The 25,884-nt window shown below is 33.9% G+C and overlaps 1 protein-coding gene across 2 annotated transcripts in view; it reads right to left on the bottom strand.

Moving 5' to 3' along the window:
* Positions 1-25,884, bottom strand: part of ADGRB3 (adhesion G protein-coupled receptor B3) — an 800,758-nt gene that overhangs the window by 468,404 nt on the left and 306,470 nt on the right. For both annotated transcript variants that reach the window (XM_007467820.1, XM_007467821.1), the window contains 3 exons: positions 20,522-20,632; positions 14,418-14,579; positions 8,130-8,294 (listed from right to left, as the gene is read on the bottom strand). In XM_007467820.1, the coding sequence (XP_007467882.1) occupies positions 8,130-8,294; positions 14,418-14,579; positions 20,522-20,632 (438 nt within the window). The remainder of the gene's footprint in view (positions 1-8,129; positions 8,295-14,417; positions 14,580-20,521; positions 20,633-25,884) is intronic.

The following is a 25,884-nucleotide window of genomic DNA, read 5'->3' on the forward strand; positions in this document are numbered from 1 at the left end:
GAAAATGCTAAAGGAATCTTTTCTAGGCAAGAAACACAAGAGAAGGAAAAGACCTACAATAAGAAACCCAAAACAATTAAGAAAATGGGAATAGGAACATACATGTCGATAATTACCTTAAATGTCAATAAACTAAATGCTCCCACCAAAAGACACAGATTGGCTGAATGGATACAAAAACAAGACCCATATATTTGCTGTCTACAAGAGACCCACTTCAGACCTAGAGACACATACAGACTGAAAGTGAGGGGATGGAAAAAGATATTCCATGCAAATGGAAATCAAAAGAAAGCTGGAGTAGCAATTCTCATATCATACAAAATAGACTTTAAAATAAAGACTATTAGAAGAGACAAAGAAGGACACTACATAATGATCAAGGGATCGATCCAAGAAGAAGATATAACAATTGTAAATATTTATGCACCCGACATAGGAACACCTGAATACATAAGGCAACTACTAACAGCCATAAAAGGGGAAATCGACAGTAACACATTCATAGTAGTGGACTTTAACGCCCCACTATCACCAATGGACAGATCACCCAAAATGAAAATAAATAAGAAGACACAAGTGTTAAATGATACATTAAACAAGATGGACTTAATTGATATTTATAGGACATTCCATCCAAAAACAACAGAATACACATTTTTCTCAAGTGCTCATGGAACATTCTCCAGGATAGATCATATTTTGGGTCACAAATCAAGCCTTGGTAAATTTAAGAAAATTGAAATTGTATCAAGTATCTTTTCTGACCACAATGCTATGAGACTAGATAAGGAGAAAAACCTGCAACCAAGATTACTCTACCCAGCAAGGATCTCATTCAGATTTGATGGAGAAATTAAAACCTTTACAGACAAGCAAAAGCTGAGAGAGTTCAGCACCACCAAACCAGCTTTACAACAAATGCTAAAGGAACTTCTCTAGACAAAAACACAAGAGAAGGAAAAGTCCTATAATAACGAACCCAAAACAATTTAGAAAATGGGAATAGGAACATACATATCGATAATTACCTTAAATGTAAATGGACTAAATGCTCCCACCAAAAGACACAGATTGGCTGAATGGATACAAAAACAAGACCCATATATATGCTGTCTACAAGAGACCCACTTCAGACCTAGAGACACATACAGACTGAAAGTAAGGGGATGGAAAAAGATATTCCATGCAAATGGAAACCAAAAGAAAGCTGGAGTAGCAATTCTCATATCAGACAAAATAGACTTTAAAATAAGGACTATCAGAAGAGACAAAGAAGGACACTACATAATGATTAAGGGATCGATCCAAGAAGAAGATATAACAATTGTAAATATTTATGCACCCAACATAGGAGCACCTCAATACATAAGGCAAAAACTAGCAGCCATAAAAGGGGAAATCGACAGTAACACATTCATAATAGGGGACTTTAACAGCCCACTTTCACCAATGGACAGATCATCCAAAATGAAAATAAATAAGGAAACACAAGCTTTAAATGATACATTAAACAAGATGGACTTAATTTATATTTATAGGACATTCCATCCAAAAACAACAGAATACACATTTTTCTCAAGTGCTCATGGAACATTCTCCAGGATAGATCATATCTTGGGTCACAAATCAAGCCTTGGTAAATTTAAGAAAATTGAAATTGTATCAAGTATCTTTTCCGACCACAACGCCATGAGACTAGATATCAATTATAGGAAAAGATCTGTAAAAAATACAAACACATGGAGGCTAAACAATACACTACTTAATAACGAAGTGATCACTGAAGAAATCAAAGAGGAAATTTAAAAATACCTAGAAACATATGACAATGGAGACACGATGACCCAAAATCTATGGGATGCAGCAAAAGCAGTTCTAAGGGGAAAGTTTATAGCAATACAATCCTACCTTAGGAAACAGGAAACATCTCGAATAAACAACCTAACCTTGCACCTACAGCAATTAGAGAAAGAAGAACAAAAAAACCCCTAAAGTTAGCAGAAGGAAAGAAATCATAAAGATCAACTCAGAGATAAATGAAAAAGAAAGGAAGGAAACGATAGTAGCACAGATCAATAAAACTAACAGCTGGTTCTTTGAGAAGATAAACAAAATTGATAAACCATTAGCCAGACTCATCAAGAAAAAAAGGGAGAAGACTCAAATCAACAGAAATAGAAATGAAAAAGGAGAAGTAACAACTGACACTGCAGAAATACAAAAGATCATGAGAGATTACTACAAGCAACTCTATGCCAATAAAATGGACAACCAGGAAGAAATGGACAATTTCTTAGAAATGCACAACCTGCCTAGACTGAATCAGGAAGAAATAGAAAACATGAACAGACCAATCACAAGCACTGAAATTGAAACTGTGATTAAAAATATTCCAAAATACAAAAGCCCAGGACCAGATGGCTTCTCAGGCGAATTCTATCAAACATTTAGAGAAGAGCTAACACCTATCCTTCTCAAACTCTTCCAAAATATAGCACAGGGAGGAACACTCCCAAAATCGTTCTACGAGGCCACCATCACCCTGATACCAAAACCAGACAAGGATTCACAAAGAAAGAAAACTACAGGCCAATATCACTGATGAACATAGATGCAAAAATCCTCAACAGAATACTAGCAAACAGAATCCAACAGCACATTAAACGGATCATACACCATTATCAAGTGGGGTTTATTCCAGGAATGCAAGGATTCTTCAATATATGCAAATCAATCAACGTGATACACCATATTAACAAATTGAATGAGAAAAACCATATGATCTTCTCAATAGATGCAGAGAAAGCTTTTGACAAAATTCAACATGCATTTATGATAAAAGCCCTGCAGAAAGTAGGCATAGAGGGAAGTTTCCTCAACATAATAAAGGCCATATATGACAAACCCACAGCCAACATCATCCGCAATGGTGAAGAACTGAAAGCATTTCCACTAAGATCAGGAAGAAGACAAGGTTGCCCACTCTCACCACTCTTATTCAACATAGTTTTGGAAGTTTTAGCCACAGCAATCAGAGTAGAAAAGGAAATAAAAGGAATCCAAATCCGAAAAGAAGTAAAGCTGTCACTGTTTACAGATGACATGAAACTATACACAGAGAATCCTAAAGTTGCTACCAGAAAACTACTAGAGCTAATCAATGAATTTGGCAAAGTAGCAGGATACAAAATTAATGCACAGAAATCTCTGGCATTCCTATACACTAATGATGAAAAATCTGAAAATGAAATCAAGAAAACTCCCATTTGCCATTGCAACAAAATGAATAAAATATCTAGGAATAAACCTTCATAAGGAGACAAAAGACCTGTATGAAGAAAATTATAAGACACTGATGAAAGAAATGAAAGATGATACAAATAGATGGAGAGATATACCATGTTCTTTGATTGGAAGAATCAACATTGTGAAAATGACTCTACTACCCAAAGCAATCTACAGATTCAATGCAATCCCGATCAAACTACCAAAGGCATTTTTCACAGGACTAGAACAAAAACTTTCACAATTTGTATGGAAACACAAAAGACCCCAAATAGCCAAAGCAATCTTGAGAACGAAAAACGGAGCTGGAGGAATCAGGCTCCCTGACTTCAGACAATACTACAAAGCTACAGTAATCAAGACAGTATGGTACTGGCACAAAAACAGAAAGATAGATCAATGGAACAGGATAGAAAGCCCAGAGATAAACCCAAGCACATATGGTCACCTTATCTTTGATAAAGGAGGCAGGGATGTACAGTGGAGAGAGGAGAGCCTGTTCAGTAAGTGGTGCTGGGAAAACTGGACAGGTACATGTAAAAGTATGAGATTAGATCACTCCCTAACACCATACACAAAAATAAGCTCAAAATGGACTAAAGACCTAAATGTAAGGCCAGAAACTATCAAACTCTTAGAGGAAAACATAGGCAGGACACTCTATGACATAAATCACAGCAAGATCCTTTTTGACCCACCTCCTAGAGAAATGGAAATAAAAGCAAAAGTAAACAAATGGGAGCTAATGAAACTTCAAAGCTTTTGCACAGCAAAGGAAACCATAAATAAGACCAGAGGACAACCCTCAGAATGGGAGAAAATATTTGCAAATGAAGCAATTGACAAAGGATTCATCTCCAAAATTTACAAGCAGCTCATGCATCTCAATAACAAGAAAACAAACAACCCAATCCAAAAATGGGCAGAAGACCTAAATAGACATTTCTCCAAAGAAGATATACAGAGCACCATCAAACACATGAAAGAATGCTCAACATCATTAATCATTAGAGAAATGCAAATCAAAACTACAATGAGATATCATCTCACACCGGTCAGAATGGCCATCATCAAAAAATCTACAAACAATAAATGCTGGAGAGGGTGTGGAGAAAAGGGAACCCTCTTGCACTGTTGGTGGGAATATAAACTGATACAGCTTCTGTGGAGAACAGTATGGAGGTTCCTTAAAAAACTACAAATAAAACTACCATATGACCCAGCAATCCCACTACTGGGCATATACCCTGAAAAAACCATATTTCAAAAAGAGTCATGTACCAAAATGTTCATTGCAGTGCTATTTACAATAGCACGGAGATGGAATCAATCTAAGTGTCCATCATTGGATGAATGGATAAAGAAGATTTGGCACTTATATACAATGAAATATTACTCAGCCATGAAAAGAAACGAAATTGAGCTATTTGTAATGAGGTGGATAGACCTAGAGTCTGTCATACAGAGTGAAGTAAGTCAGAAAGAGAAAGGCAAATACTGTATGCTAACACATATATATGGAATTTAAGGGAAAAAATGTCATGAAGGACCTAGGGGTAAGATAGGAATAAAGACACAGACCTACTAGAGAATGGACTTGAGGATATGGGGCGGGGGAAGGGTAAGCTGTGACAAAGTAAGAGAGAGGCATGGACATATATACACTACCGGACATATATACACTACCAAACATAAGGTAGATAGCTAGTGGGAAGCAGCCGCATAGCACAGGGAGATCAGCTCGGTGCTTTGTGACCGCCTGGAAGGGTGGGATAGGGAGGGTGGGAGGGAGGGAGACGCAAGAGGGAAGAGATATGGGAACATAAGTATATGTATAAGTGATTCACTTTGTTATAAAGCAGAAACTAACACACCATTGTAAAGTAATTATACTCCAATAAAGTTGTAAAAACAAAAGTAGGATGCCATCTGCTTAGCAGTAGACATCAGAATTTACATAAATAGAACCATTTCATTATTTGATGTGAGCAATATTCATCATCCCTACACAGTATCCACTGCATTATGGGGGTGATATGTGCTTTCTAAAAGCAGGAAGCTGGGACGCTGCTCTGACATGATCCCACACTAAAACATCACTGCCCATGACCACAACCTGCATGGTCAAATCTTGCAAAGGTGGTGAGAAGAGACCCAGTTTGTTGTTTTGAATGTTTCCTCTGCTGTCTTCTGTTCTTCACTCCACAATCAGCCTAACCAAGGAGAACCAAGTGTGGGTCTTGGCCCACTTCTTCATCACTGATACTTTTCCCATTATATGTTTTCCCTTAAGAGGTTGTCCTAGGAATTTCTGGTAGGATGGCTACAAGAAATGGAGGTTGAACCCACTTAATATTCAAACTACCACCTCTCATTGAGACTAGAGTATTAGTATGTGTTTTTCAGAATTGCATTCAAATTTTCACATGTTTATTTCTAAATCCTCAGAAGATATTACAAATTTCTTGAGATCAAGGACTATATATTCTTCTCGGTTGTGTCTTACATCTAGTTGATACTTAATAATGCTTTATATTCAGTGAAGTTGCCTGAGATTAGCTATAAGAAATTAGTTCTAATTCTTCTAATATCTAGGAAGAATTTGAAATATTTGTACCAAACATATCTTACATAATTTAAAAACATAATGCCAAAATGTTGAGCAGAGTATAAAAATATATTTTTTTAAATCATGGCTATAAGAATTCCCTTTCAGATAGTAAGGAAACTGGGATAAAATATGGTAAGAATTTTATCTTTTATGATGTAACTAAATCCAAGAATGGAAATAACAGAAGTCAGAAACAACACATTTATTAAGTATTCAAGATAGATCCATAATGCTCACTTTATGAGAAAATATGAGCTAGGCCAGATTTATAATTAGTATAATCATAACTCCCCAAAATTAAAGACCTAACAAAAGAAAGCCAACCAAATTTAAGGGTCTTAGAGTGGCTCCAGTGATAGTATAATACAGGTAAAACACACATGGTTACTACTTGAGTGATAAAGCAAAAACTACATCAACTTAGAAAAATGAGTTTTCTTATCTAAATTGTAACAACTCAGCACCTCTGTGTACTCATCCAAGCTTTTTCCTGCCAGAAAAAATTCATGGAAATTGGACTATGAAAAACCTGGTTGATAACATTTCACTGATCAGTGCTATTTTATCTTTGTACTTATGGGGATCAACTGAGGTAAAAGAATTAATTAGAAACTAATATATTAAAAGAGAGCCTATAGTTAGCTATAATTTTTTATATCCCAGTGTTATCTAGTTTTTTCACATTTCACAGAAAAATAAGAGTGAGCTCTGACTCCTCATAAATATCACAGCTCAGCAGTTAAAAAAAATTCTAAAATTTTTATAAATTTACTCAAATCTTTGGAAAAAAGGCAGAGCATAAATATATGTGTGTGTGTGTGTGTGTGTGCCTATCTGTATGTTTAGAGAGATAGAAATAAGATAGAACATAAATAGATTTTCTGGGAGTGATTTGCAAATAAGGAATCATGATTATTGACTACCCAATATTCATAATACCTGAATACTGAATCATATGAGTTGTATTCACTATTTGTAGAATTCATAACATTCTAAAAGTGATGATATTACTCAATACAACTACTACATATTTACATGTATATTCCTAAGTGTAGCAAGCCAGTAAAAGAGAACAATTAAGTTTATTAGATGACTGTTGCTTCTCTACATTTTTGGATGTTTTTCAGTCTTCAGATGTTTTAGATTCTTAAAATTTCCAGAAGAACTTTGAATCACTGCCTTATAATATAGAATATTAACTTGGGGAATTTAGAGGGCAAATGGGACTCAGTGTGAGTTGAATAATGTGTCTGGAGCTCACTACTGGCATCCCAGCTCTGTTGCTTGCATGTAGAACATGTGACTGCATGGACAGGTGAGAAACTCTCCCAAAGAGAAGATGATGCTTATTTATAATGGTCCCATTGCCATTTTTGTTAGACTCTGCCATTTGCCACTCCTGTCTGTGTCTTCCTCTAGAAGTGCCTTTGCTTTTTCTGGGGAGATTCTATCATTTGTTTGTTTTTATTTTCTCTCATAAATTGCAAGCCCCTTCAAGGTGGAGATCAGTCGTTTTCATTTTGTAGGTATCTGTTTTATGTGTGAATGTTTCAGCAACCTAAATAATAGCATTACGAAGACTTCTCTCTGGAGTAATGGGTGGAATTAGCAAAGTCGGGTAAAACAGAATTGCAATATTTTGAAGGAAAAAAAATTTAAATATCATAAATACACTCTAAGGACAGACTATACAGTCTTCATAATCACATAAAGACTGTATGTCATTTATGATCTAACCATTTTATGCATCTAGCAGTGAATCTAGAAAGTCTGATTTCCTAGCAAATGTCTATCATGCTCACACGTGGTCAAGGGTGCATCCCACTCCTTAGTTGAGTGAGTGTGAGAGAATAACATCAGAAGGATTGCCTCCACACCAGTCTCTCTAGTTACAATGTGGATGCAACAGTCAATTCAGGTCTTTGGGATGGCTTACAATTTTTCCAGGAGGGAAATCCAAGTAGAGATAAAATCTTAGTGGGAATCATTAATATACCTATTTATAGCAATCCAATAAAGGTGAGCATTTATTGGTACTCAGTCAAGGAAATATTATACACAATTACATATGATAGAATCAAGGAAGGTACCCAATTTTATTTAAGCAAGAATCAATAAACAAAGGACACATTTTCCAGTGTGACTGAATGAAGGTTGTACTCTTAATATCTCCTAGGGACCATACACTGGGACATAAATGCCAAGTTCCCCAAATCCAGAATGGGCTCACCTGGGCAGAGAGCGATATTACAAGGCTTATGATGAGTCTCGGGTCCTTCACACGGCCTTCCCCCATACTGGGGCGGAGTGCACGCCCGTGTTCTTGTTCTTTGGCCTCGACCACACGTGAATGAACACAAACTCCACGGAGACCACTCCTCCCAGACTCCATGGACTGTAATAAAGCAAAGAAGCTTCAACAACAGAAGAAGAGAGGCGAAGTCAAAGATTATTTTTCTTTATAATTAAGAAAAAAACTCATCAAATAGACAAGTATGAAGATATTTTTAAAATTCAATTGAATTACTCTTATTTGTCACAAAATGTAAGTTAAGTCAGCAATCACTTAACTAATGGAAAATTGCATGTACCTCTTTTTGTATTTGAACAATTATTTATGTTATAAACTTTAATTTTTTTTTTTTTTTAATGGAAATGCACCTCTCTCCCTCATAGTAAAATAGTCATGAATTACTTCTATGTAAAAGTAACATCAACTAAATTTCTTAGAGTGATCTTCTGGAGTTAAAATTGCATTTAAATAGATAAGGGTCAATTTAATTATTCCAACATTTACAAAGTTTCAGGATTAATAAATTTTACGGTGTCAGAAAATGAAAACAATCTGAAACTTGATGGTACATATTTTAAACAGCTTTTTGACCTCACATTTTAGAAAACATATTTTTGCCATTTAAAAAATGTGGGTGTTTAAAGTCACTGTCTTTTGAATAAGAGGGAAATTTCAAGAACTCTATCTACTTGCATAAGAGCCTCCTCTCTCCCCAGTTTTAAAACGAGGGGCAAATATGAAGACCTCTTTCTAATAGCCAGAAAAACAGAAGATATCTGTCCTCCTCTTCCAGTAACTGGATAGCACTGGAAATCCTCCTAATTAATAAAAATTCTAGAAAAAACATATGATCTAATTAAGTTATGTCTCATATAACTATCAGTACACCAGTACTTCAAATACGCCATTACGATGAATTCACCCTTGATCGGAAATACTAACATAATTTGTGTTCCTCCATAATAACCGTTGCAAATAAATGTTGACATCTTTTGCAGAAAGTCCGTTAGGGTTCAAAGTTTAGGTCACTTTCTTGCACTGTCAAATCACCAATCCCATCCCAATTCTTAACATTTGGGACGGTAAGCAGTAACACTCCATGGATAGTACAACTCAAAAGAAGCCAGGCAAAATGTCCTTTTCAATTCAAAATTCCTGTCTTGATGCTGAACCTCTGCCTTACTCTTAAAAGTTCCTCAGCAGATGTTTGATATAACACCCACTGACATGAGTAGGGGGAGTAGAAATTTATCACAAAACATGACAAAGATGTTCATTTTCTCCTCAACGTTGGTTGGGGTAAGCAGAAGTGTCAGAGGACACATGCCAGTAAATACAGTACATCTAGAATATTTTGCATGTTATCTGCTGAACAAGTTGTTACTTTAAAAACACAGATATGACATCCTTAATTATGAGGCAGCCCGTTCTCTTCTATTTATACTATTTAGTTGCCCAACTTGTGAAAATATGTTCAAATATTGGAAAAATTAGACAAATTTAGGTAATATCCAATAAAAAATTCTTTAAGATTCTGTGAAACTTGCTGGAAAGTATATTTCAAAAATACTATACAGAAAAAGTGAGAGAAATTAAGATGTTTGCATTTTTCCCATTTAAGTCTGGGAACACCAAAGACAATTTGTATCCATTGGTATAAGAATAAATAGTAAGTCTGTATTTAAGTCTGAGGAAAAAAATACACATATACCTATATTTACATATAGGTATATATGATCAATTACAGCAAAATAATTTAAAAGTAACATATATGAATATACTTTGTTATGTAAACTGTACACCTGTAAGCAATTTTCACATTTATTTCTAGTTACCAAATGTTCTCCACTTAAAAACCACCTTTTCTCCCCGATTTTCTATATAAGATGTTAATAGACTATATAGAATTTTTATTTCTGGTTCTGTTCTGTTCTGGTTCTGTTGTCTCCTATCAAATCACATTGTTGCACATGCAGTGAACAATCTCAGAATAAAAAGCTGCTAAATTGGCAGATTTTCCTCTAAAATCTTAAAGGAATGTTCATTAATCTTGATGATTTAGTTAAATTATGGAGATGGAATCCTCTGAAAACTCATCTTGTTTCTCGAATTTTTTTTTTTTTGAATTTTATTTACTTTTTTTTTATACAGCAGGTTCTTACTCACTACCTTTTAACAGCCTTTATTGCTCCATGGTGAAATTTCATGGCTTCTCCACATCAATTTTAAAAAGCAAAAATATGTTTTTTCATTTGAAAAAGACATACAATTATTAATAATTTATCTTTGATACTTTATACTATTGAATTAGTAGGAAATTGTAGCACAAATCTTGTAATTTTATGAATCCTTTTCATAAAGATTTATGATAAATATTAAATATTTTTATTTTAATGGAAATGCATTGGAGGAACTACTTTATTTTCAGTAAAGTATGAAAATCTGTAAATGATCTAGTCCATTTGAAAACTGTACCTAGAAACTAAAATCAAATTGATCCATTTTTATAGTTTTCTTCTTTAGACCCTAGCTATAATATCATGTCTCTGATTTATCTAGAGACGAAATGAGGAATACACAATACCCAAATTATATTACTACCAGGTTTCTGAAATAAGTATACAAAGTATCTTGTGATTCAGATTGGGATGTATAAAATAACTCCTTTAAGTGAAAGCTTTTTTTCTTAGGGAAATAAATGGATGTGAAAACTGTGACATAAAAAAAAAAAAATCAAAACCATTCCTTAGCCTAAATCAGCTTTTTTCTAATAGACTGGAATATAGAGTAGACTAGTGGTTCTCGACCAGGGGCAATAATGACCTCCCCCTCCCAGGAGACATTTGGCAACATCGGAGACATTTTTGGTTGTCATGGCTCAGGGGAAGAAAGGGGGCTACTGGTATCCAATGAGAAGAGGCCAGGGATGCTGCCAGACATCCCCAAATCCTCAGGTCAGCCCCACAACAAAGATTTATCCATATCGAAATGTCAGTGGTACCAAGGTTGAGAAATCCTGGAAGAGGTCATAATACTGTAAGTCAGAAACCAGGGCAGTAAATACATAATTTCATGTACCTCTCTATTTTTCTCAATTTACTTTCTGTTTATCCGGATCATTTTCTGCCCTGAGCAATAAGAGTTTCTGAAGACACTATGATGTCAGAGCAACACTTTTGTAAAAGGCTGGATATCTTAGGATTCGTATTAGAAATAACACATTATTATGCAATTTAAAAACTCTTTAAATGTGAATAATGTGGGTGAAAGTTTACTAATTTATAATACTATTGATTAGCCTTTAAGAGTACAAATAAATATAAGCTCTAGTTCTATCATCCCACATATTCTGTGAAAAGTGACATTAATATTCAGTTTGTCCTTGTGTCATTTTCATTAATTAAATAGCAAATACCCTTGCTTATTCACAGTGTGACAAGTAGGTTATTTCTGAGATAATTTTCTTCTTGGGAATAAAGTATTTCAGAAAGATATTTACACTGTTCAGCGTGCTATGTTAGGTTTTAAATTCACTTTTTGTCACTGTTTTCATTATATATTGTGTAAAAACATACATATTTACCAGCATGACAAATAACTGAACAAAATATCGAACACAAAATATTTCATAACAATCACCATCTGAAAAGGTATCACAATATCCTGTAGTGGGATACTTATTCTACATTTTTCAAATAATAAAGTTGCTAAATTATTCTTCATGTTTGGAAAATTAAAAAGAAATCAATAAAATGCTTTTTATTGTCTTTAATTCAACATCTGAACTATAACAATACTTAAAAGATACGTATTTCTTATCATCAGTACTATTTAAGCAAATTTAAAAGATAAACCTACACATATACAAAGGTGAAGAGAAACCAGTAATTAGTATGTACTTCTTCAGTAGGCATAATAGTAGAAGGTTTAAGAAACTGAGGAAGAGCTTTATAATCATAGAATATTATTCAGTGTTCTGGACATGAGATGCAGAGTGAAAGGGAGTATACACTGGTCCCACTATACATGGTCTCCACGCCCAGGGAGGGGATGAATCAGCAGCCTCGGGCAGAAGGATGGAGATTTCCATATGTCAGCCAGGTGAGTGTTCATAACTAGTGTTTGGAAAGTAAGCTCTGAATAGAGAACTGTGGAGAACACTTTAGCACCAACTCAGACTTCCATTTGGGGATCTGTTTGCCATTAGAGTCTATCCCTGTATGTTGAAAGGATCTTGACTCTCCAAAAGGATGCTGACAACATAAACATATATGTCAAGTACAGCTTAACTCTCTGTTGACACTTTTCTTTTTGCCAAGTACAGGGCACTTGATCATGGAACCCTTAACATAAATACTGTAAATAGGGTCCAGCTTTAAGTTCTAGTCCAGGCAATGCACTTAACTCACACCCACCTGAAAATCCACTAGCATTTCCTCATGAGGTCCTTTTACCTATAAAATTTAGACACATTACAATTTCTAAAATGCCTGTCTCCTTACTGCTCTTGTTTCCCTTCTCTTGCCTAATGTACCTATGTTTGCTCTGTGACCCCTATTATTGTCATCTTTTTTTGTTGTCTTCCCCACCCATGATCTCCTTAAGCATCTTCCCCCCTCTGTTATCTTTTTATGTTTCATTTGATGTTCTTTCTCATCTAGTCTGATTCCCTCTGATTCTCACTGACTTCTCTTATTTTCAGTGGAACCACTGCTCTTTTCCTACTAATTCTGTCTTCCCTCCCTCATACCTTTCTGCCCTGTTTATCTTTTTTTTAATTGAAGAATAGTTGATTTACAGTGTTTCAGTTATACATCAAAGTGATTCAGTTATGTATATATATATATATTTTCTTTTTATTCTGCCCATTTTATCTTTTAATTCTACCTTTGTCTACCTTTGTGCCTTCCAAGCCCGTAGGAAAGGGATCTCCCACCTCACTGCAGTATTCTTCCTCCACGACTGCCCACCACTTCCTTCCCCTTTTATTTTTTCCAGCTTGCATTTTCTTTTATCGGAAAATTTATCATCTAATCCTTTTTAAGTGTACAATTCAGCAGTGTTAAGTATATTCATAGTGTTGGGAAACAGGTCTCCAGAAATTTTTCATTCTGCAAATCCAAACTCTGTACCTATTAAACAGCTCCTCCTCCAAATTGTTTTGGAATGGGTTGCCCTCGCCCCTTCTGGGAAATTGGGATCGTCCCTGCCCCTCTCCCACGCCACCCATTCTGTACTCTTGCTTTTAGCAACTGCGGAATTAGGCTTCTCTGGAAATGGAACTTGCCAGAAGACTTAAGCACATTTCACCAGATGAAAGGCGGCTGCAGTGCCAGGCCCTTTCCCTGTGCCCACCTCACTCCAGAGGCCTCTGGAAGGGCTGTGAATGCAAGACCATTGTCAACTGCAGTGGTCTGAGTCGGCATCACCCATCCACCAAATGGCTGAGCAGAAACACAGACTTGGAGATTCACAGGATTACGTGCTTCGGACTTCTTGAAAGAAAGCCCAGAATCCTTTTAGTACTTATTTTTACATGAAAGTCAGTGGTCTGAGAAGAAGAAATGCTTATAATATGCATGTATGCACCGACGGACAAAAAAATGTTGATGTAACATGGAAAATCTGATCCTAAGTGGGTAAGCTATTACGTTATGCTCCATTTAACATGAAAGCTTTTTTTTTTTCCATTAGTGACTTTAAGTTTACAGAGCAGAGGATGACTCTGATGAGGGTAGTCACTTGAATGAAATAAACTAACAGAAAGTCCTTTGGCCCGGGGCACTATTTTTCCCGATGGGGTCAAATAAGTGGTAGGAAAATAGCTGACTGCCTTAGAGGCTGTATCAACCACTGCCTTAAACACTGGGTACTGATCACATTTCCAGGATGCTGGCAAATTTCACTATTCCTACAACATTTAGTTGGACATTTTCACCATCTAAAATAAGGAAAGACTTGGAACCTTAAATACCATTAGAAACAGATACATAATTTCAAGCTTATAGCTGCAGTGGGTAGGGAGACATTTCTGTAATTTCTTGGCTGCCCTGAAAGTGGAAAGAATCATATACATGATAAAATTTCAAAGTTGAATACAAATTACACTTATCCACTCTAATTAAAATACCTATACCAGGTTCATATGAAAATAACACATCGTTCCAAATGCGTAGCATGACACAATTCAATAACATCCACAGTTGTAGTTGCTGCTAACACTACCTGGACAGAGGGCAGTGTTATTGCAAACCCTTGATTCTCTTAATGGGCCGCTGCAGTGTGTCCCGTAAGGTGATACACAAGTTCTGGTTCGCACCTGCGACCCCTGACCACAAGTAACTGAGCATGTGCTCCACTGGGACCACTCTTCCACGCCAGATTCACCTGTGTGCAAGACAACAAATAAACATGAAATACTGTATTGAATATTCATCTAGTAAGCATTATACCAAACTGACATTATGACATACAAGAATAATTTCAATGTAAACACATGACAGTACATCAAAGATACACAAAAAACATTTCAGAGAAAAAGAAACTTAAAGAGAGATACTATTACGCTGACGCAAGATCCAAGTTAGCTATAACCTTGTTAGCAAGACTCCACTTCACAAATCCACTGGGCCATGGATGCTATGAAAGGACAAGTCAGCATTTTTCAAGAATGATTGTTGGAGCGATTCTCTTCAAGCCAATCTAAAGCTTTGTCCTTTGATGGAAGAGGAAACAAAATGTATTGCTAAACTTACTCTTGCTTTGGTGAGTAGGAATATACTGATGTATCCTTCCCCAGTCTTTTATTTCATAATCTCCTTCCTAATGCTGGATGAGGTAGGGCTCTGGGAGTTTGGGCATATCTAATTTTTATTGTGTTGAATACTCACACTTGTTTATAATTTATTCCTTGTGCAATTCCTACTTTTTCATCCTATGACAGCTATTTATTTTGGGATAACTTGTTCAAAAACATTCTACTCACAATTTTCCCCATGACGATCTACAGTAGAGAAGTAAGTTTTACTTGAAATGAAGGAAAATTCCTCTATGATTTCTCTTAATTTAAACTGGAACTAAAATTTGCTTTAAAAATAGGGCTTTAAAAGTCACTGAATGTCTGAATTCATTAACTTTCTTGGAGCAGGCATCACACTGAAACTACGTCTAAGTTCTATTATGATCCAAAGTCATGTCCCAAGGAGACTTAAAGTCAAGAATTTCTAAGACCATCTCAACAGGCTTCTAATTCTATTATGGAATGGTGTTCAGGATAGATTTTTAACTCTAATTTGAAAACTTGCAGTTGCTTTCCTACAAATACAAAATTGGGCCATTTACTTGTTGGCAGGAACTAGTTAAATTAAATTTAGACTTTGTTGAAAAAGACTACTTTTTCTTCACTTGGTGAAGTGTTTCTGAAAACTCTGCATCACTGATTATATAAATCAAGGAGCAATTTATATTTTACAGATTCTGCTTAGAATTTGATTTGCCTGTAGCAGAGAATTCAACTGATAGAGTATGATGATCCATTTTCCACCTTTTTTGGAAAGGTTAATACATGACTTAGAAATGACTTTCAGTGCAACTCAAGGCATCTGGTCCATGGGCTGGGACTCTAGGACAGATGAAGTTTGGACCAGAGTGTAACTCAACTTGCTGATGGCTAAGAAGTTCTTTTTCCAAAAAACAGAGTCAGATGAAATAAAACATGTGTTTGATAAAGTAGTTCAAGTTACATTCTGGTGTAAGCTTCTTATCTCCTCGAGGGCCCATGACAACTAGGTCACAGACAAGCACTCTTTGAGTAGCACTGTTCGGAAAGATTTGCTCTTATACCGGTCTGCAGTATGCACCCAGAGGTGTAAATAATATAATGCATTTATAACTGGATATATATCATAAGGGCACAGTGGTAACTGGGATGACATATTATATTAAATAGGACATCTTTTCAGTGTTGTGATCAGTGTTTGTCCGGGTCATACCCTATAGGTCACCCTTGATTATTTCAGTATTTTTTGCCTTTACCAATTTATATATAATTAATCTATAAAAATGTTATTCAATGACCATTTGAATAATATTTAAATCTATGCCTCATAGTTTGTTCTTTTACATGAAAGAATACTCTATCAAGGTTAAAAATAATTATTTTAGAAACCCTATAATATGACAATGGTTAAAAAATATCTACCCATATATGTATACGTGCACATATATATTTAGCAGTGAAGAAAACTTAAGCTTAAAGTTGGGGAAAATCTAATGCAAATTTTTTTCTTGTGATATTTCAACCTGTCTTTGTGATGAGATTAAGTGAAGTAGAAATATTATGGTTGAATGTGATTAATTAAAAGCCAGAAAACCTTGAACATTGTGAATTCTATAATAAGTAAAATGATAAAGGTTATGAATACAATTAGTTCTATTTTTCCACAAGAGCATTGCATTGTTATGATGGCAGGAAAAGAAGGTTTCACTAAACTGAACAATGAATCAGGATCAAGAACTATTTTTATGTGCATTTCTATAAAATTTTTAAAATTTTGGATTTCTTCTGAATGTATGAAGCTACAATGATGATGAACAAGCTAGATAATAATGCCTGGGTCATGAGGGATTGATAATTAGTGCTCAGAATTGGCATTATTTGCTCCCCTTCAAACTGGTAGTTTGTTCTGTTGATCAAAACCAAAACAAATAAATGAATAAGATATATATGGGCTTTCAAATTCTGAATCAGATCTTGCCATTGAAATACTGGCCCACCTACCAAAATGACCCCGTTATATCTCAATCTATAATTTCAAGTGACATTTCCATGAAATAGTTATGATTTCCATGCTGCCACAGTATCATCCCAAAAGGCATGAAGGCTGTTCTAGTCAAGCACATTGAGGCTTTGTGAGAAATACTTTATAGCAAAGATATTCTGTAAAAAATTCACTGACATTAAGACAGTAAAGTATACTATTTTTAATATATATGTCTTTGGAGATAGCACAAACTAATTTGGTTCCTTAACTTGTAACTTAAGGCATATTACACATTATGTATTCTACATTATGTAGAAGGATTCAGTATCTAAGGTACTATTAAGGCTCTTTATTCTGACGCGAAACATGAAAGGGAACTGAAAAAGCACTGCTATTAAAGTCAGAAGATCTGTCGTTGATGGAAATCTATTGCATATTAGCTCTGTGACCTTGAGAAAGTCACTTTATTTCTCTGAACCTCTCAATAAAATGAGTAATACATCTACCTCAAAACCTATTTGTGAGGATTAAATGAGGTAAGGTATGGGAGTGCATTTTAAACTATAAACAAAATACTAATAAAAAATGTTGCTAGTATGTTAAAATCATGAAATTAGAAACACACAATTTTATTTTTCTGTTTTTGATTACATGTGACATACTATTTTCCCCACTGGAATAAAAGACTACTTTCCTAAACGTGTTTATAAGATCATTTGATAACTATGATGTTAAAAGTCATCAGTATGTGTAATTAAGATGTCTTAAGCCATCTTGGTATTTAATTTAGATGTCTATATTAAATATCTATATCTTATCATGGCATTTCACTTCCATCGACTATAAATACAGCTGTGTCCTAGACTATTTGAGCATTGTACAATTATGTCCAAACTAGCCTATCTCAGTTACCAAACTGACCAAAATGGTCAAGTTACTTTGATAAAGTAATGTGACTTTACTAAACATTACTCTTCTAAAAACATTGTCAGTCACATTATTACTTTATAGAAAGTTTGTTTTTAAGTACTGGGTTGACTGATCATAATGATTGAAGAGGCCAGGTTACTCATTTTGAGAAGTAATTCTTAAGTTATACGGTCTGATAGCTTTTGCTTTGTTTTTCCTCATGACTAACATAAAAATATACTGTGTTTTATTATTCAGTTTTACCCCTATTGCATTATTCTTTGTTCTCAAATTAATGCTAGCAATTACTCATCATTATTTACATGGAACATCAATTTCTTGGTTTGAAAGACAAATAGAAAAGTATAAATAAAACAACTTTTGTAGAATTTTATTGTGTTATACTGAGCTGTATTTATTCAGACCACCTTAACATTTGGAGAAAGTATAATCTCAGAAAATATTTAAGGGCAAAAAATAAAAAACCTGCTCTTTTTAGCTTTATAATTGCCTCGTGTCAAATTATGTATTTTAAAAACTATGTTAAATAATGCAGTTTTCCAGTCTTTAATCAGTATCATAGAAATGTAAATTTAAAATGTCTTATACCTGTATTTATATTTACCTATACTATATTTGTTTTAAAATGAAATAATAACTATATGTTATTCATTAGTTAAAGCATCCAATCAATATTTTCAGAACTTTAATTCTGAAGTTCATTGACTTTTCTGACTTGTTAACAACATGGGGAAATAGTTTTAAAGCTCCTCATGGATATGTTTAATAAGAATTTCATTTATTTTACCAAATCATGTGTCCCTATATATTAGATACAAAACAATGCCTGGAAAATAGTGAGTAAATTAAAATGGAAACTAGTAATTCCTCACTAAGAAAATATAATGTTCCTTGTGATTTGAATTTGCAAAAAGGTTTCTGGCTGAAAACTCTGAATTTTCTTGGTATGTGTCACAGGCAAATCCAAAAACTAAATTTATATAAAAACTCCTGGCCAAATTGCATAATATTTATGCATAAACTAATTTTGCTACATTATTGGAAATTTAAACTATGGTTCACGATTTCATTATTAAGTGACCCCAATTTTAAGGGATTTCAGTAAACCAATGTCTGCCACTTCTTTTGCAAAATGTCAGGACACCTCTAATCTTACAGAAATGCCCCATGAAACAGCACAAGAAGGAGGCTGAGTAGTCAGCCCATGCCCTGTGTCTTTACTTAGAGTCAGTTAACCCCTAATCTCTGGTCAGTAGTTGAGACTTTTTGATCCTTGTAAGGGAGAAAAATACATTTAGAAATTTGAAAATTTGCCTGAACCTGGTCATGCACTCTTGGACTTGTTTGATCAAATAGTAAAAATATAAATCACCTTTTCTTAAATAAGAAGGTGCATGAAAAGCAATCCAGATAAGCAAGTTTTCTTCATTTCTGGATTTGGCTGCAACGTATATTTTTAAAAAGATAAAAAAGTGTCCTTAATGTAGAATTTATTCTAAATGGTCTTCCTTTTCTGAGAGTTCTTTGACCTACTTGCCACTAATGTATTCAAGTGTATTATTCACCCATTACCAAGAGCACAATTCATTAAGAATATTTGCATTTTTGAGTTATAGATTCAAATCTAGTGTTCTGAATAAGTATTATCCTAAGATCACATGAACTAAAGGAAATATTCATTCTTCAAGGGAATTTCATCAAAATCAGTCTGAATGTCATGTCAAAAAGCTGGTCATGTACTTGAAACTTCTGTGTTAATAGTAAAACACATCATCTAGATTGGAATGTATAAGACTTTATGAAGACATAGATAAAACTGTTAGTTTGCAATTTCCTGCAATAAAACTGACAGATGAAAATGTTTATAACACAGATTAATCATGTTTTATCTAAGAATGTTCTACATTCAAAGAGGGGGAATTATAGCCCATATATTATGATGAGCCAAAAGAGGAATGCATCTATTTGTTTATATATATACATTTGGAGGGATGTATTTTAAAGTAATCTAATTTATTTAGGATTAAAAATATTATAAACCAAAAAAACATTTTTGTTGATAGCTAATTATTTGGAATGTATTATACCTTACTAATAAAGACTGTCAACTGTTTATTATTTAGCTTATATAACAAAACTCTTTTCAAATTAAAGATATTAAATTCTAAACAAAGTTTCTGACTAATTGCTATACACTTTAACAATCAATTAATATTTATATGATACATGACAACTGAAAAAATATTCAACATATTAAATATTAAATTTCATCATCTAAAGTCCTGCTTAATATATTAATTCTAGAAAGTCCAAAAACAATCAATTATTGATGAAATAACTTTGCTGAGTTTCTTTAAAAGTTTAATGATACATTTTAAGTAGTTAATTAACATAAGTAAATAATAATATGTAAATCCTAAATGTTCCACGATGAAATCAAAATAAATCTTACACATTTTTGTGCACTTTTCAGTTCACAGCTACTTCATTTATGGACTTTAACTGGTGACAAAAAAAAATGGCTCAAAAAAATATTAGCTTCAAAAACTGACAAATGTGCAGCAAAAGATTATGAAAACATGCAGTGGTTTCATTAAATTAACAACAATAAATAGAAAAATGTAACTAACGTATTACCAGTTTGTGCCATAAATTTAGCAGCATCAGCTTGTTCCTGAGGGACCCTTTTTTCATGAACAGATCGAGGTCGCTGACTTTTAATTGTATGATCTCCCATCATTCCAAATTCTAAAGACAGAATAAAGGTATATGAAAGCTTGTGTGTAGACATTTCTCACAAATTACATCACTGTCTCATGCAATATGTTCCTACACAGACCTAGAAGTTACTGATTAAATCCACAATTCTAAATTTTTTAGGCTGATCTGCTTGGAACATTTCTAAACTCAAGTCAAAAAATCTATAAACAAGAACAAGGTTTCAAGAAACAATGCTAGTCAGTGAAATGACACATCAGGTTTTAAGTCAGCTGAAGTAACAGAAATAGTGTACTCTTTTCTGATCGTGTTTTGCAGCAATACATGAGGAAAAATACAACCACAGGGCTAACTTTTGTTTTTCAGAGATAGAATCCTGAGGCAAACCAGCTGCTGCTTTGCTGAAGAATCATCACCCCCGACAAGTTTTTTCAGCACTTCCTTGAAGAGTGAGTAATCCTGTAACCTAGCTTCCCTAAGGCAAACATTCACTTGATGGACTATCTTCCCAAAGATGAGGTTGCCCTAAGTGTCCTCCAAAGTTTATGGAAAATGGTGGCTTAGATAACTATCATTCTCTCCTGCCTTGTGCCCACATAATTCTTCATCCCTTTTCTAACCACTTGGAAGAGAGTGTTTTCTCTTTTAAAAGTTATGTTTAAGAGAGAGAATGACTCCAGGTTTCTGTTATTTAATCCTTTCAACATATACCTCCTAGGAAAGGAAAATAATCTGGGCCTAACTCAGAGACAGATGGGGGAGAGAAAAAATAAGCTGAACAAAAGAATAGATTCCACATAGCATACATTTTTTTAATCTATATGCTTAGAACTCTGTAAACATCCCATGCTTATTTCACTGTTACTGTAAAATAATTTGAATAAAACCAAAGCCTGATGAATGGAGTGGTTAGTTCTGGCTCACAGGACTGTAGGTGGGGGAAGAGCATTGCTGAGGGGCAGGGGTCAGTGGTGCTCAATGTTCCAAGAAAAGTTTTGGGTCTTTAATACCAGGTCTTTCATACATGACACACGTGACTGGGTAAAATATGTTCTAATGATAGTGCAAATAGATTGCTAGAACTAATAATGTTAACATTTGGGAATGGATAATTTCACCAGCTTATTGTTTTGGCTTTTCCCATCCATCTTTAAATCATCTTCTGGTAAAATATTACAATGTACCTTGTACGATTAAGCAGTGTATTTTTATACACAACTCTGATCTTTTATGCAAGGAGAAAGGACTAGCACATGTTTTTGTCCAGCCTGGCAGATTTCCTCATAAATATTAAAGTATGGCTCCTGACAGATTGATTTGTCAGAAATTCTTTCAAGATATTCTACCCAAGAGAACATCTCATGAGAAATCTGAGAAATCTAAATGTGTGTTTGTTTTTATCAGTTTAGATAAAATCCAAGGCAGGAAATGGAAATTTTCATAAAATGTCAGTTGCTTTAATCTCGTAAAATCCATCACTGTTTTCCATTACTGCAAACATCCTTTCATTCCATTCATTTATGTGTATGTTATGTGCTGCCTAAACCATGCTTCATTCTGCTAATGAGAAGTATCTAATCACCTATCATTTAATGATTTTGGAAAGTGACCACATAGAAAATTTATATCTAGACTGACTCCTGCACTATCCAATATTTTGAAATATTATATATAATTGAAATTTCTCTAGATCTGAAAACAGCAAAAGAAATTTAATAGTAATTTTTATTAACAGTATGCTTTACCTTCTGTCCTCTTGAATTTATCATTTAAATTGTGTACGTGTGTGTCTATCATTTAGGGCATCTGAGTCAGAGCACATGTTCACATAAGTAATCTGGGGGCTCTGATGCTTACACTAAGGTAGTTTGGGCACCCGGAGGGCAAAGGACACTAAAGAAAGTATCCCATGCCTACAACTTCCTAACTACAAGGTAACTTTGTTACCTGTTCTAGTAGAAGGCAATTCTTCAACTCGGTGGCAGCATGATAATAGCCTGCAATTTGTTTTCTAAGGAAAAATAGTTTACAGGGATTATGATCCTGAAATTTAGGGGTCTGAGGATATAAGTTGGCTCTGAGATCACTTTAAAAGTGTCATATCCAATTTTTAATGATTTCTGAAATTTAAACACGAGTAAAGTACTTTTTTTTTTTTTAAATAGGCATTAGTATTTCAGTGAACTATTTCACATTATTAGCTGGAATGTAACTGAAGCTTCTCAAATTCAAATTACAAATTTTATATTACAAATTAAATTTCTATATTCTTCACTCTAGTCACTGCTACTTATTAATAATCAACATTATATGAGCATTAGTGCTAATGCCTTATCATGGGTCACAGCATTTAAGAAATTCTTCAGTCATCTGTGGACTTGATTACATAAGTTTTACATAATCGAAAGTTTAAAATAAATTTTCTGATTATTCCTAACAAGATAATTTATAGTAAAAATTACTTAAAAAATTAAAACTACTCAATAATATGAGGTCTTGATATAACTAAATTCCCTATGAGATAGAAGACATGCTAACAATTTACTTCTTTTTCTCAGATGGAAAAGCAACACTATGGTGGTATTTTTTAATGTGCTAGACAGATTGTTTCAGACCTAAAACAATTCTAATTTGTAAGTGAAACACGTAAACTCTTATCTAATTAAGTGAGTTTCTTCTGCCAATGTTTATGTGCCAAGTGTTTGAAAAAAAACTTCTTTGTTTAAGGGTTGTTATCAATGGTAAAATTTAACAACAAATGCTATGGCTCCATCCATTTCTCACAATGGAATACTTTCAAAATATTCGTGCTCTCTTTCAAGATGATATCATATTCAATTTTCTTCATTTCTCATGAATGTAAAGGTCCATTGGATCATCTAAACTTAGGGAGAAAAAGTCATTATTTTTGCTATTATTCTCTTATTTAGTGAATATGGGTTGAGGTAAAGCTTTAGTGTGTTATGCTTTCTGAATAATATCAGTTCTTCATGGTTGTTGATTTATATTCAAATGATTCGGAGGTGGCAAAGATCATATACTACATTAGTTACACGAGAAAAACAGCATAGCCAAATAAAAAGATGATCTGCTTTGGTGAAAGCAATGAAAAGCAAGTTATGAAATCAAATGAAGTCATGTACAGCATAATATTGTATATGTACATATGATACATGGCTTATGAAAATACAGGGTTACTTCCTATATCTTTATGTTGATGGTATCGATGAAGTGGTGGATAAATAACTGCGTTCATATATAAAACTCATATGGCTTTCCATGTTTAGGCACATTTTCTCATATACACCCTTTCACTGTGCTTCTCGATAAAAAGCAGTAGTCTCTGGAAGTACGATACAATCAAAGTCACATGAAAAAAAGGTTTTGAAAATCTGTTGCTTTAGGTATAGTTTTATGTCTTTTCTTCCCCCATCCAGGAATATTATAAGTAGATCGTTAAGAAATAAATACACTTGAAAACTGACTCTTGGTAGTCAATTGTCAGTCACGAAGTTTTTGTCTGGAAATCAAGGGTTATAATAATGTGAAGTCATCAAAAAGTTAAAACACACACATACCCATTTGTTATTTTACCATGTTTATTCTCCAATGTATGGACAAGTAGAGCAGCAAATTAGTCGATAACAGTTATTACTGCAAACTATCTTGCAATATAAATATTAACTTCACATTGTTAGCTAGCTTTCCTTTGCATTTCTACAGAAACTATTCTATCCCACTGTTGCTTCTCAAGAAACTCCCAGAGATATGCCCTACTTTTAATCTACAGCCAAATTGCACTACTTTGTCATGGAAATGGTCAAGCAAACGCAGCCTTTCTCTTATTTTCCTCCACCTGAAACACCTGCTCCCCCAGCCATGCCTAAAATAAAGCCCTCTCCAAGTCTACCTCCAATGGCACCACCTCCATGAACTAACCAACCAATCAGAATCAGCCTCTGTCTGCCCTAACTTCTGTTCTGCTTTGTATCAATAATGAACTTTTACTTATTAGACTGTGTATTATTCCCCGAACTGCATTATGAACTTATATGGGAAGGAAGTATGTCTTACAAGTTTTAAAAGCACCTCCTGCTTTGCATATAACTGGGCTTCACTATTTATTCTATAAATAAATTTCATGCTAAGAATTGTTTCTCCAAAAGGCAAATTTCTAGATGCCTAGAACCATTTCTTTAACTTGTTTGGTGAACAGTTCAATGGGGAAAAAATAAAATTCTTAGAGAAATACTTAAAAGTTAATGATGTATGATTGTGAGGGTCAACATTTCTTTTGTCAACAGAGTTAACTATTGTTGCTTTTGTGTCGATAAATATATTCAGATTATTATTTAAATAATTGAAATATTACTTTATTTAGAACTTAAATCTCACTGCCCTAAAACAAAGCTTAATGCCCTAAAACAATGCTTAATTTTTGTCAATAAACATTTATCAATTACTTACTGTTTTAGGTATTAAAATTACAAACATAAGTAAAAAATAGTCTCTGATATTCTCACACCCTAGAAAACCCACTAAACATGGCCTGATCCTTTCAAATACATAAAATTATTTACCTTAATCAAAACATTAAGCTGCACTTGTATGTTATTAAATTCGTTCATTTATTTTTACACTTATTGGAAACAGAGTTGGCACAATTACATTGCATGCAGATTTTTTGTGTGCATAAGATGGCCTGGAGATATTTAGGCAGTGAAGAAGAGACCAGATCATCAGTCATTTATGATATTCTTCTATTTTCTGAGATTATTTTTTAAAAAATTTTGCAATATGATTAGACGTAAAAATTGTTTTCTCTCCCTCAACAACTCTTTGTTGAGTGCCTATATAGTCAGGTGCTTTATGAAAACATAGAGCTGATTGGGAGAAAGACTATTATCTTTTGGGGTCTACATCATCAAAGATTTTTCTAGAACTGGCATGAACTATTGGAAACAAGGAATATTAAAATTAGACATCATTAGCTGAAATTCTGGAGAATGCTGTTTAAGAAATACATTTTACTGTTAATTATACATACACTAATTTCATTTTCCCAAAGAACCAAACAGGAATAGAATAAGTGGATGAAAGACAATTTCCAAAGAATTAATTCAAATTAATGACAATTATATAATAAATATCAGGAAATATTTAAATAAATTTTGAGAAAATCAAAAATTAATATTAAGAAATATTTAAAATAAATTAATACATGTTAAGAAATATTAGAAATCTGAGAAATCCATCATTAAAATTTGAAAGGTTAATTGATA

The sequence above is a fragment of the Lipotes vexillifer genome, unplaced genomic scaffold (genome assembly GCF_000442215.2).
Source record: "Lipotes vexillifer unplaced genomic scaffold, Lipotes_vexillifer_v1.1 scaffold133, whole genome shotgun sequence".
In the NCBI taxonomy this organism is placed as follows: Eukaryota; Metazoa; Chordata; class Mammalia; order Artiodactyla; family Lipotidae; genus Lipotes; species Lipotes vexillifer.